The 14116-nt window shown below is 40.4% G+C and overlaps 1 protein-coding gene across 2 annotated transcripts in view; it reads right to left on the reverse strand.

Annotated features, from left to right (window-relative positions):
• LOC308099217 (ethanolamine-phosphate cytidylyltransferase-like) overlaps positions 1-13353 on the reverse strand; it is a 28305-nt gene extending 14952 nt beyond the window's left edge. For both annotated transcript variants that reach the window (XM_080447874.1, XM_080447875.1), the window contains exon 1: positions 13228-13353. In XM_080447874.1, coding sequence (XP_080304000.1) covers positions 13228-13352 — 125 coding nt within the window. In that variant the 5' untranslated portion in view covers position 13353. The remainder of the gene's footprint in view (positions 1-13227) is intronic.
• Between the last annotated feature and the right edge of the window lie 763 nt (positions 13354-14116).

Here is a 14116-nt window from a genome sequence, read left to right on the forward strand (position 1 = left end):
AAATAATCAATTGGGGGCTGGTAGAAATTTCGCTTGAGTTATTCAATCAAATTTTCAATCATTAAAAAAAAGCTAAATTAGCAGATCTACGACCTTGTAGATCGGCATGTAGATCTGCTATTTTCAAAAATGTTGCTTCTTTCTTATATTATTTGACAATTTGGCCAATGTTTGACCAGTTTTTATAGTATAGTTTGTTGATTACTTTTGATGCAGTAATGGTCTTTTTCATTTTTATCTATTTTTTTTATTTTTATTAAAAAGGTCTTAAATTGTCACTTCACTGTCATTTGGGGACCCCCCCAAAATCATGTGGGGACCCCCCACAGGTTGAGAACCACTGACCTAGTCTTGCACTACATGGCACACAATGGATTGTACAGTATATTATCATGGTCCTGTAGCATAGTGATAGCAGACAGATGGTCATTAGCCTCCTACTATGATCACAGGCCGCAGGCTACTTATTAATCTGGTAATTGTTGTGTCTGCTCACACTGATGTCTAATGTACAGGCAAGATAACACGAGATCAGGATGCACACCATACGTCTAAGTCGGTTATTACTACAAAATTAGTGTTGTGAAACGTTAGTGATAGATCGATAGACCTTTATTGATCCCTGTGGAGAAATTCAGGCGATTTCATATCACAAGCAGATCAATATTTATCCTGTCAATCTGGAAAACAAGACCTCCAACAATTGCCTCCACGTGTCCAAATAAAATCGGGGGCAGCATTGGCCTAAAGGTTAGATGAGCGCACTTGTGGTCGAAAGGTTACCGGCTCGATCCACCGGACAAGAAGGAACAATCCGGGTGGGGAAGTGAATGACCACTACTCACCACTCAGCCCCCCCCCCCTCAACACTCGCCCTTGAGCAAGGCACAGAACCTCCAACTGCTCAGTGGTGTAGGACTGTGTTTGTACTGGGCAGTACCCAGCTTTATTGTGTGTGTGAGTGTGTGTCTGCGTCATTGTGCAGGGCGTTGCTGAAAAAGAGCATTCATGCTCAGCATACCTTCCCTGGGTAAATAAACGTAAATAATAATAAAAAAGGCTAATTAATGACACAGCCTGTATGATTAGCTGGTTAAAGACATTGAGATGGCGTTATTATTATTTTTTACAAATTATTTTTTAAATCTCCAATTGCATGTAACAAAACTACCCGGGATTCACACGAGTGGTGTGCAGAATAAGAACAGCGTCCCCTACAAATCAATGAGGAACAGATAAGAAACAGATTGCCACAACAACCACGTGCGTGGCCAGAACGGTATGATAATCCAGTGACGCTGTCAGCCCCGGGGCCATGTTAATCATATCTGTGCATCTATGTGGCATCACTGTACACACAGCGGACCCAATCGCCCTTGAGTGAACCAAGATTCCTTCCAGTACAGTACTAAACAATGTGATAAACCATTATCATCATTATTATTAATATTATTATGTCTTCCAGTAGGTCCTAAAAGACACGATAAACCATTATTATTATGTGTCCGTTCTATTTGTATTTGATTTCATACCACCCTACTGTATCTTCTACACAAAAGATATCTCGCCTTTCGCTTGAACCAAGCTTCCTTCCAGTTCGTCCTAAAAGACATGATGAACTATGACTCTCATTATTGTTATCATTATTATTATTATCATTTCTATGGGCTTCCATATCAACCATATACTGTAGCTTCTGCACAAAAGATATCCTCGCTGTCTGGCAGAAACCTATAATTCAGCTCTTAATGTTGAACTGTTATTTCATAAATGAAATAGCCTACTTCATCGTATGTGTGTCACGCAAATCAAGTGAAGTGCGGCTATAATGACATGCCAAAAAAATAGGGACGCCAGGTCGAAAGTGGTTAAGAGTGTGTGGGTTTAATAAATATTGAACCAATTAAAAGTATTAACAATATGAGCTTGTGACTAAATACTATAACTACATTGGATCCATTGGAACGAAGATAATTTTTGTCCATTTCTTGAAACGTTTCTATACAGTAAAACCGTGACATGGTGACAATATTCAGAAGGGTGAACGACGGAAAGACGGTGCTTAGCTGACAATTTAAACTTTGACCACTTGAACCCCAATATCCACATTCTGGGGGGAATATAGCCAAAAATAGCCGATCTACAAGTAGAGCTCTCTGCAAAGAGATTTGGTGTAGACAGAAAAAAGCAATCCAAGTACAGAGACAACTCAGGTCCAGTTTACTTAAGTCTAGAGCAGGGGTCTTCAACAGGGGGTCCGGGACCCCTAGGGGGTCCTCAGAGTTACTACAGGGGGGCCGGCCAATTCTTTGTGTGATATGATTTTAGTTTTTACATGAACCACTTGAACCTTAGCATCCCTTTTCTGAGGAGAACTTTAGCCAAAAATAACAGATCTACAAGCTTCGTGCTGCGAGGCGTTGTGAGCTTGTAGATCTGCTATTTTGGGCAAAGAGGTACAGGTGTAGAGGGAAAAAAGAGCAGACCAAGTAAAAGTTTAATTTATAACACAATTTTATACAATATAGAGGGGGTCCCTGCTTCATCTCTCTCTGAGCTAGGGGGTCCATGGCCTGAAAAACGTTGAAGACCCCTGGTCTAGAGGGTTTCAGTGGTTAAATGAAATCCCGGTGTTGTGTGCAGGAGCTGCAGTGGGGGGGGGGGGGGGTGCAGGGCCATTTGGAGGTGACGAAGAGTCCAAAGACGGCATTACATAACAGTGGTTCTCAAACATTTTCATGTCAAGGAGCGGACCCCCATTTGAAAAGATCTTGAGCAATGGGCCCCCCATAAGAGACCATTTGTCAATAATCGTCAAAATGTTTTGAAAATAACCGATCTGCAAGTTCACAACGCGTTGTGATGCGCCGTAGATCGAAAATAGCCGATCGGCAAGCTTGAAAATACAAGATCGAAAATAGCCAAGCATCGTGAGCTTGTAGATCGGCAATTTTTTCGAATACCTGTAAGTGTTTTAAACTGTTGCTCATTTTGCAGGGGACCACCTGGAACCCCCCTCAAGGACCCCCTGGTGGTGTCCCTGCCTGGCTGGACCCCACTTTGAGAGGCCCCGTTACGTAAGACTTGGGAGGGAGGCAGGCAGCGGCATCTGCCCTTGAGTAACCCCCAGGAACGCTGAGGGTGAAGTGATTGTATTTCTGCTGTCTTTTTTCTTTTTTTGTGCAGGGATGGATCATCATCACACGACCGGATCACAGGGGACTAATGAAAAATTTACTAGTTTGTTAACAGACACCCAAACAGAGCCAGGGCTCCTTGACGATAATACCTGCAAGAGGACTGCGGTTGACAGCCAGAGCGTACAGAACGGAGACATAGAACACATTCTACCAGTAATGGCTTGACCCATTAAGACCTGAGGCCGACAGAATGTCTTCTAAATGTCTTTTTTGGGCGGTGTAGCCGCCCCTATAAGTGGGGTTGGGACACCTCATTAGTATTAGTTTCCTGCATTGTGATTGGCTCATTAGTAGACCCCTAGCTGTACTGTGATTGACTGACTCTATTGGCTGACTCTATTCAGCACTGTGATTGGCTAGCGAGACACATGATGACATTAATAACCTATAAATAGGATTATGCACTTCCAAAAATAATCTTTTTTGGAAGTGAGCTTCCATCACTATGATGACCACTGTGATGACCACACCGCCCACTTCATTTTTAAGATTTTTTTTAAACCTATGATGCTACATCAGTGGTTCTCAAACTTTTTCATGTCAAGGACCACCAAAATGATATGTATTTGGCCGCGGACCCCCCATCTCAAAATATTTTTGTTTCAGGGACCCCCCCAGAAGCAAAGATTTGAGTTACAAATGTTCGTTTTAAAAATATACATATTCAAAGATTTGCTAAATTTTTCAAGATATTTCAAAAATAGCAGATCTACAAGCTCGTAGCGCGGCACTCGGTGCCGCGCTATGAGCTTGTATATCTGCTATTTTTGAATAGCCAAAGAAACCTAAAATGACACAGATGCCTTCCCGGTCTTAATGGCTTAAGTAATAATGTATGGATCCACACTTAGACACTGTAATGAAGCAAAGAGAACCATACCGTTTGCAATTATTCAATTTTTTGAATGGGAACAATTACAATGTCTGTATAGCGCTGCTATGAAGATATACTGTATACTTAAAGTGACTAAATGACTTACAGTACTTTCTATCAATTGCACACCCCATGAAGCCTTGAATTCATGGAGTTTTTTTTGTTGTTGTTGTGGCATTACTGAGCCAATAATTTGCTGACCGGCTGAGTCTCTCAAAGAGTCTACTGACCGATGACACGGTCATCACATTATTGGCTCGGGAAAGGGACAAAAATCTCCATGAATTCAAGGCTTCATGGGGTGTGTAATTGACAGAAAATAAGTCATTTTTGGGGTGAACTACTCCTTTAAATCCACGCCATGGCGGGACAATAAATATTTAACTAGAAATTATTATTTAATTGTGCTCGTTGTATCTAATATCGACTGGTTAACTCGCAGAATGTGTTGTTTCGTCTCAGGTGACCCTAGAATGAGTCGATAAAGGACTGGACAAGTGCATGTCTGGACACCTTATCTGAAGTGTTACACGAACTGGAAGTGGACTTTATACTCGCCGCCCGGATGACGATGACGACGGCAGGCGAACTTTAACCCTGTCACCCTGACTGTGTCACACAAGTAGAAGCAACATGAGCGGAGTGCCTCGTCGGGGACAGGGAGACGGGCGGTGACCAGTGGTGGAAAGTAACTAAGTAAATGTACTAAAGTACTGTACTTAAGTACAATTTTGAGGTATTTTTTTTACTTTACTTGAGTAGTTCCAAAGTAATTTACAATACTTTTACTTCTACTCCACTACATCTCAGAGGCAAATATTGTACTTTTACTCCACTACAATTATTTGAAAACTTTAGTTACTAGTTAGTTTGTATATTTTTATTATTATTACAAAACATACAGTAACCACTTCAGCCCTATATACATTTCGGCCATTTGAAAATAGCCGATCTACAAGCTCACGATGCGTCGCATCGCGACGCATTGTGAGCTTGTAGATCTGCTATTTTCAAAAGATTTGTATACATTTGAAAACTTGAAATGACATTTTGCATAATGAGCACTTTTACTTTTGGTAATTAAAGTACATTTTGATGCCAACACTTTTATACTTTTACTCAAGTACATTTTGAATTCCGGACTTTTACTTGTAAAAGAGTATGTCTACATTGCAGTATTGATACTTTTACTTAAGTAAAACATTTGAGTACTTTTTCCACCACTGGCGGTGACAGGGATGACTACACAACCTAGGGATGACTACACAACCTAGGGATGTAAACAATTAATCTACAATCGATTAATTGCTGTTAAGAATTTGAACGTTTTTTTGGGGGGGGGGTTTCTTTTTTGGGGGGCTAGTTAGTTACAGATATGGTGGTGTGAGCTTACCAGAATCACAGTAATCCTTCATCATATTCCATCATATTCAAGGGCTTTTGGAGAGAAAAAGCTCCATACTCCATAGAGCACTGCAGAGGGCATGTGTGTGTGTGTGTGTGTGTCTGTGTCCAGCTGATGCTCGTTGACGCTCGTTAATGTTATATACATCAAGGCAATTATGTTTCTGCACTCATTTCCGGTTTTGGACAAGAATATTCCTTTTGGTCCTAAAAACGCTGCTTATCAATTAATCGATTAATCAATCGATAAGGTTATCAACTATCGATCAATGAATTAATCGATCATTTGCATCCCTAACACAAACAACTAAGCTGCAGATATTGTTATTTGTTCTTTTTTGTGCTTTTCTCGCACCATAACTAACGTCCATAGTATATCACGTGCTGCTATGCTCACGTAGCCTGGTAAACCCTCCCTCCGGAAATCTCATTTCCATTTGATTTCAGGAGTGAGTCTGGCCTGATCCGCCTTTCTGCAATATTGGCTGTGCTGGAGTTGGGCGGGAGTAATACCGTTGACTGACAACCCCTTCAGCCAATGATAATTTTTCCCCTTCAGCCAATCAGCAGTTCACCAGTCTAATGTGACGGAACGGGACTTTTGAGACGATCCATGCCCAAAATGGGTTGCCTTATTCGGCTACATGGATGTCACTGCCCGCCCCTACCGGTTCTCAAAATTTTTATTTTTAAATAGGCTTTGTCATGATTAATTGACCACATATATGAAGTTAAACAACTAAATTCTATCCAAACGATATCTTATAAGTAAATTCCGTGCCTCAAAATAGAAGTTAGAGAGCTTTTTGAAGTAAAAAAATTGCGGAGAATTATAGCGCACAAGGAAAAGATGGCTGCCGTGTTTTGGACTCACTCGAACTCGCCACCTGATTGGCCAACGTAAGCTGTCAATCACAGAACAATGAGCGACGACGCTGATAGGCTCGGCCGTTTGGCATACACAGCCAATATTGCAGAAAGGCGGATCAGGCCAGACTCACTCCAGGAATCAAATAGAAATGAGATTTCCGGAGGGAGGGTTTACCAGGCTAATGCTCACGCACCTTTATATCTTACCTCAGGCACTGTGTAAATATGTAGATATGTTTGTTTTTCTTTGATTGATCTCTCTTCCCCCTACTCCCTCCCCTTTCTTCTTCTTCCCTTTCTTTTTTTCTATGGAAATAACAAAAACGATAGAACTTGCACAAAAACTAATTTCACACACTTTTTTACTTCTGTAAACCTGTGATGTGACAATAAAGCTGATTCTGATTCTGATTATTATTCTATTGATAACTTTTTCATTTAATCGAATAATCGAGAAGTACTTTTAAAAAAATATATCAGCGAATAAACGCGTAAATAATTCGAATAGTTTTTTTATAATCTACAACATTGATAAGTCTGATTAACCACTGAAGCCCTATTTAATACCAGGCTTAAGTGGTACAACAGTGTCGCTCTGTCGCTAACAATAGCAAAAATAGCCTATCTACAAGCTCACAACGTGTCGTTGCGACGCAAAGCACTGTGAGCCTCTAGATCTGCCCCCCACCCCCAAATTGATTATTTGTATTAACCCTTTAAGACCAGGAAAGCATCATTTGTGTCATTTTAAGATTTCTTTGGCTATTTAAAAATAGCAGATCTACAAGCTGGTAGTGCAGCACCGAGTGCCACGCTACAAGCTTGTAGATCTGCTATTTTTGAAAAATTATGAAAATGTGTGCAAATCTTTGAATATATATTTTTTAAAGCGGAAGCAAAGATTTGAGTTACAAATGTCCACTTAAAAAAAGAAAAACTAATTTAATATGTGCGCAAATTTTCATGATTTTTCAAAAATAGCAGATCTACAAGCTCATAGCACGGCACTCTGTGCCACGCTATGACCTTGTATATCTGCTATTTTTGAATAGCCAAAGTAATCTAAAATGACAGAGATGCGTTCCCGGATTGAATGGATTAAAATCGATTATTTATTTATTTTATATTCGATTAGTTAGATTAACTAGACAACGAGACGTTATACCGCCGGGTGAGGAAGACGAGGGTTGCCTCCTCCTTGGACAATTAGGCCTTTATGGTTGTGCTGACACTGCAGAATGTCAGTAAGAACATGGTGAATAATATGGTCCAGCACAATGTGTTCAGTGAAGAGCCCGCAGCATGGCTCCCTGGCTGGCAGGCAGGCAGGCAGTGATGGAATGTAACTGAGTACATGTACTCGAGTACTAACAGTACTTAAGTACAATTTTGAGTTTTTTTACTTTACTGCAGTATTTCCAATTTTCTATACTTTTACTTGTACTCCATTACATCTCAGAGGCTAATATAGTACTTTTTACTCCACTGCTGTTAATTTTAGTAACTTTAGTTGTAGATTTTAAATTTTATTACAAAACTTAACATTAACCACTTCAGCCCTATACTGTATAGACTTCGGCTATTTGAAAATAGCCGATCTACAAGCTCACAACGCGTCGCAATGCGACGTGTTCTGAGCTTGTAGATCTGCTATTTTCAAATTATTTTATACATTTTGAAGACATGAAATGGAAGATTTCTGCATAATGAGTACTTTTAATTTTGGTACATTTAAGTACATTTTGATGCCAATTACTTTCATACTTTTACTCAAGTAAATTTTGAATTCCGGACTTTGCTAACAGAGTATTTCTACATTGCAGTGTTGATACTTTTACTCAAGTACTTAGTTTTTTCCACCACATGCTGGCATGCAGGTGTGGCCCACGGGTGTTAGAGGGGTTAATGACATGAGCTGTGTTGACACTGGGGCTCTTTGCGAGCTCAGCCCACCGGTTAATATTGTGGCATCCCAAATATTCTGCAACATTCCATCAAACCACAGTGCGGCCGGGCCACACCTAAATGGCTGGAATTCTCCCAGAGAAAGCCCCCGTAATCCTGGTCTTCGAGCACGCAGATTCAGAGAATTCCTTCTTTTTTCCTCTCTCTCTCTCTCTCTGGCCTATGAGCCCAGACTCTGCCCAGGAGGAGTTTGCGGTTTCTCATCATGACAGACATAGATCTACACAAGTAAAGATCCTCACTGCTGATTTGACCACATGTCCCCTCTCGATGAAGCGAAACGTCATGTCAATTTGAATAAAAAACTGATGCTGCTGAGCAAGAGCAGAGTGCGGGATCTTTGTTCATGAATGTTTGTTTGTTCATCATGAATGATTGCTTCATTTGTCACTGTCCAACGCACGGTCTGCATCTCAACCAAATGGATGTGCTGAGACCACATGCATGTACCCTAGCATCCCTTACTCTGGGGCTTGTCATAATAGGCGAACATTCTGCAAAAATAGCAGGTCTGGATGGAGTAGGCTTGTATATTAGATGGATAAATGAACACTTGAGGATTTCACTGTGTAAAAGACAGTTATGATTTGCTATGGTTACATTACATCTCGTGCCCAGTCTGCCCACGCGCAGCAGGACATCTTCGTGTGCAGTAGATTACAACATTACACACAGCATGAGTCATGTCATGTGCACCCAAAGCGGATGTCACACTTTAACATGGTCTCTGAGATCAGTGGTTCTAAACCTGTAGGTCCCCACATGATTTGGGGGGGAGGTCCCCAGATGACAGTGAAGTGACAATTTAAGGAATTTTAAGACTTTTTTTTAATACCTCAACAAAAAAAATAGAAAGAAAATAAATAAAAAGACTGTATCAAAAGCTATCAACAAACTATACTATAAAAGCTGGTCATCTGTAAATCTGCTATTTTCACAATATTTAAATGTGGAACCGAGTCAAACAAAATGTAATGCCTCAACTCCTACACTTCCAAGTGCTTGTCAGGGTGGGGGGGTCCCCAGTTCAAATATGATGATAATTTTGGGGGGTCACAATCTGCAAAGGTTGAGAACTCACTGTCATAGTACAGAGCAGTGTAAGGGTGTCCTCAAATAACCTCGACGAGGGGCGCCCGCTGGCCTAGTGGTCCAGGCGCATACCACATATGCTGGTAATCCAGCTTGATAGCATGTTGCGGGTTCGACTCCCAATCCCGACGACCTTTGCTGTGTGTCACCCCCCAATCTGTCAGCCTACTATCCTATCAATAAAGGCAGAAAAAAAGCCCCAAAATATATATTTAAAAAAATAACCTTGAGTATGGAAGGCATCACCTCTTGAACAAACAAACAAACAACAACAACAACAATGGCCAAAATAAAAGGTGGTGTAAGTGACTTTTCTTTTTTTAAATAACTAGTTATGGACATGAAACATACAGACTACGCATCTCCTCAGTTTGTAGGAATACAGTTAAAGAATCCCTTTTGTGTTCTCACTCATTCTCACTTTGTTGTTGTTGTTGTTGTAATTGATATTATGTGAGTTGGCACAGAGACACAAAGCCACTCACATAGTTCAGTGTAGCCTTTCCGTGTTGACAATCCATCACCATGGGTTACTGGGCAAGCTTCAACAGTGGTATAAGCATACTTGTACATACAGTAGCCTATGACTACACACACACACACACACACACACACACACACACACACACACACACACACACACACACACACACACACACACACACACACACACACACACACACACACACACACACACATTTAAAGTGCTTTAAATTACCAGTGGCCCTCAAAGTGGGGTCCTCCAGGGACCCTCAGGGTTCCTTGACTCAGTTGACTGACTCGGTTCCAAATGGACCCTTACAGGTCTGTAACTCTGAGAGTGTACAAATGGAACCAAATCCTTTTTTTAAAACTCTCTGACCTTCTGTTATAGAAGGTCCTTGAAATTAAAACATTTGAGAACCAATGTTCTAGTACAAATGAACTTGTCTGACCCATGTGTATAATGTAGGATGTGTGAGTGCTGGAACATATTGTTACAGTAACATCATCATGATCACAGGCAGCGCACGTACTGCGTCTTAGGACCAAGGAATGTTGGCACACATGTTCGTTTTGTGCCTTGAATAACCATTACTGGCTCCAAAGGCACTGTGAGTGTACAATTTATGCAGTGTCAGTGAAAATATCTTCTCCATCGGTTTGCTGTGTTATATCATGTTGGCATATGTTTTCAGTGGTGTAATGTAACATACTAAGTAAGCATACTAAGTACATAATAAGTACATTTACTCAAGTACTGTACTTAAGTACACTTTTGAGGTATTTTTACTTTACAGAGTATTTCCAGTTTTCAGTACTTTTACTTCTACTCCACTACATCTCAGAGGCAATATTGTACTTTTACTTTACTACAATTATTTGAAAACTTTATTTACTAGTTACTTTGTAGATTTTGATTATTATTACAAAACATACAGTACATTAACCACTTTCACCCTATACATTTCGGCCATTTAAAAATAACCGATCTACAAGCACACAATGCGATTGTGCACCTGTAGATCTGCTATTTTCAAAAGATGTTTTATACATTTGAAAACTTGTGAAATGGGACATTCTGCATAATGAGTACTTTGGTACTTTAAGTGCATTTGTATGCCAATACTTTAACTTTTGCATTGCAGTATTGATACTTTTACTTGAGCAAAAACATTTGAGTACTTTTTCTACCAACGTATGTTTTACGTTATATCATGTTGGCACATGTTTTATGTTAGGCTGCTACATCATCTTGTCATATGTTTATCGGTTGAAGGATTGGTGTTTTGTCATCAATTTATCACTGCTCCACGGAGATCAGAGCATGTTTTGAACTGTACATGACGTACTCACTCACAGCCAAATCAGTTCACATTGGGGCTGGGCAAGATATACTGTAGATATGATATCAACATAGACTAGACTCACATCATCATGATATGAGTCTAGATACCATCTGGGATTTTGGATATCGTAATATCGTGATGACATTATGTCAGCTGTCTTGTACTGGTTTTAATCACTTACTGTAAGACTTATTTTGTACTTTCAGAAATTGTCCCATTTTTTTTTTGCTAAGCTAGCCATTCTCACAAGCTTGTAGATCTGCCAGATGGCTATTTTTGTATGACAGGAAAAAAAGACATATGTATTTAAACAAATTATAATCGTTGAAATATTTAAAAGAAAACTGATATCATGACAACATTGATATCGAGGTATTGGGTCAAACATTTTTGTAATATTTGATTTTGTCCATATCGCCCAGCCCTGTAGTTCACACTCACAATCTTGTCAGTCTCAAAGGCATGTACAGTATTTGTTTACCATAAAGCTGTACAGGTTCATTCCGCCCAACAACAGGTATAGATACATGGTATGCAAGTGGCGACATAAGGTAAACAGAACTCCACCATAAACGTGGCCTTCATCAATGTGTAACCTATAGTGTTTTACACCACTAAACCAATAAATCATTTTGAGGATTTTATGTAACTAGCCTATACTGCCAGAACCTAAATGACAAAAGATGTCATATTGCTTACTAATGACAGAATTAGCATGTTGATCATTTGACCAAAGACATTCTTCTGCCATCATTTATTGCCTTTAACCACTTAAAGGGGAAATCCACCCATTTTCAATATTTAACTATGTCATTAATATAGCATAAAGGAGTTGTGTGGAAATAAGAAAAAATTAAAAAAAAAATTAACATTGCAAAAAAATGTAACATTGCAAAAAAATTAACATTGCAAATTACACTGTGATGACTCATCATGGTGTAATTTTCAATGTTAATTTTTTTGCAATGTTACATTTTTTTGCAATGTTATTTTTTTTTTTAATTTTTTCTTATTTCCACACAACTCCTTTATGCTATATTAATGACATAGTTAAATATTGAAAATGGGTGGATTTCCCCTTTAAACCCATATTGTGGGGAAGCTCTCGCAGAAAATAGCCAATCGACAAGCTCACAACACGTTGTGAGCTTGTCGATCTGCTATTTTCTGCGAAAGCTTTCCCCCACACAGAAAAGACCCTAGTATAGATCCCTGAGGGACTCCACTCAAGGGGTTTAAGTGGTTAAGTTTTAGTGACACAGTCACAGTGCTGTGCACAAGCCCAGGTAACCTGAAATTGAGCCCCATTGACAGGTGTCTAGTAGACTCCCTATCATATGGTGGCACTTGGCAGTGAATCATATTGGAAAAGGACTCCCTGTGCATCGTGCATGATTAGTGTGTCACGACTCCTCCATGCACTTCCCATGGAAGGAAGGGAACAAGTTGTCATGTCTTCATCACACTAAACAGGCTATACTTCGCGTATGCGTCCTATATTATTAGCCCATTGAAACTTTATGGCAGCTGTGCTGTATATAAAAACTGTTATATAATGCCTGTATTCGGTTTTCCTCTCTGCCTCTGTCTCTGTGTGTGTGTGTGTGTGTGTGTGTGTGTGTGTGTGTGTGTGTGTGTGTGTGTGTGTGTGTGTGTGTGTGTGCAAAACGTATAGGCTACTGTATATTGCAGTATTGCAGACATATACAGTACACACGAAACAGGCTGTCATCATTTATGTCAGTCAGCTCTCAAATAGCCTACTAGTGTTCTGCATCAGGCCTATAATAATAGATGTGGGCTTCAGGGCTTGCCTTAAAGTCATTGAATCAAACATGATCAGAGGACAGTATAAATGACAGTAATGTTGCAGCAGCATCCTCATCATCATCATCATAGATATAACGGTTATTAAGATATCCAAGCAACCCACCAGCCATCCATCGCATGATTCGCACCATATAACGGTTATTAAATTCCCACAAAAACTCACCAGCCATCGCACCACACCCGGACGCTCCGCCGTCTCTTCTCCGGGCTGCAGGCTGCAGCGCCGGGGCCGGTGATCCCTGCGTCTTTCCCCCCGTTCCCACCGTGGTGGTGTCCGTTCTTGATCATTGTTTTTTTGTGCGTGCAAACTAACAACGGCTAAAAAATAAATATATATATATTCTATCTATGCGGTACGATCCTATTACACACACAGAAAAACCCAACAGCAGCGGGATTTGCTCGCGTTTTTTAGATGGAAAGGCTGTGTGTGTGTGTGTGTGTGTGTGTGTCAAGCCTGGTATATGTACTGTATGCCGTGCAGTGCGTGCAGGGCAGCCGGTAGACTGTGTGCAATAAGTGACGCCTCGCTATGGAAGCGCCGTTGGGCCAAGCTGGGGCCAACGCCTCCTCCCTCCTAACCGGTACAGAGCAGCGTCACCGCGGCGTGGAATCGTACGATGAGACGAGATGACTGCGAGTGCACTGCTGCTGGTCCGCTGCCGACATGTTGTTACATAATAGTCCCACCGTCATGTGACACCGTCTCAATTCCCACAGGAGGGAAGGGGGGGGGGGGGGGGGGGTGAGAGGGGGTCAGGGAGAAAACTGGATATTTATTTGCCTTTTGAGTGTGAGACATCCTCACACTGCAACTAACACAAACAATACACTATAATAACACTGTTGTATGTATGTATGTATGTATGTATGTATGTATGTATGTATGTATGTATGTATGTATGTATGTATGTATTTATGTACTGTATGTATGTATGTATGTATGTATGTATGTATGTATGTATGTATGTATGTATGTATGTATGTATGTATGTATGTATGTATGTATGTATGATGTCAGGGCTGCCAACATTGGACTGTGAGAATCAAGG

This window comes from Gymnoscopelus braueri (assembly GCF_963280865.1).
Source record: "Gymnoscopelus braueri genome assembly, chromosome: 13".
Lineage (NCBI taxonomy): Eukaryota > Metazoa > Chordata > Actinopteri > Myctophiformes > Myctophidae > Gymnoscopelus > Gymnoscopelus braueri.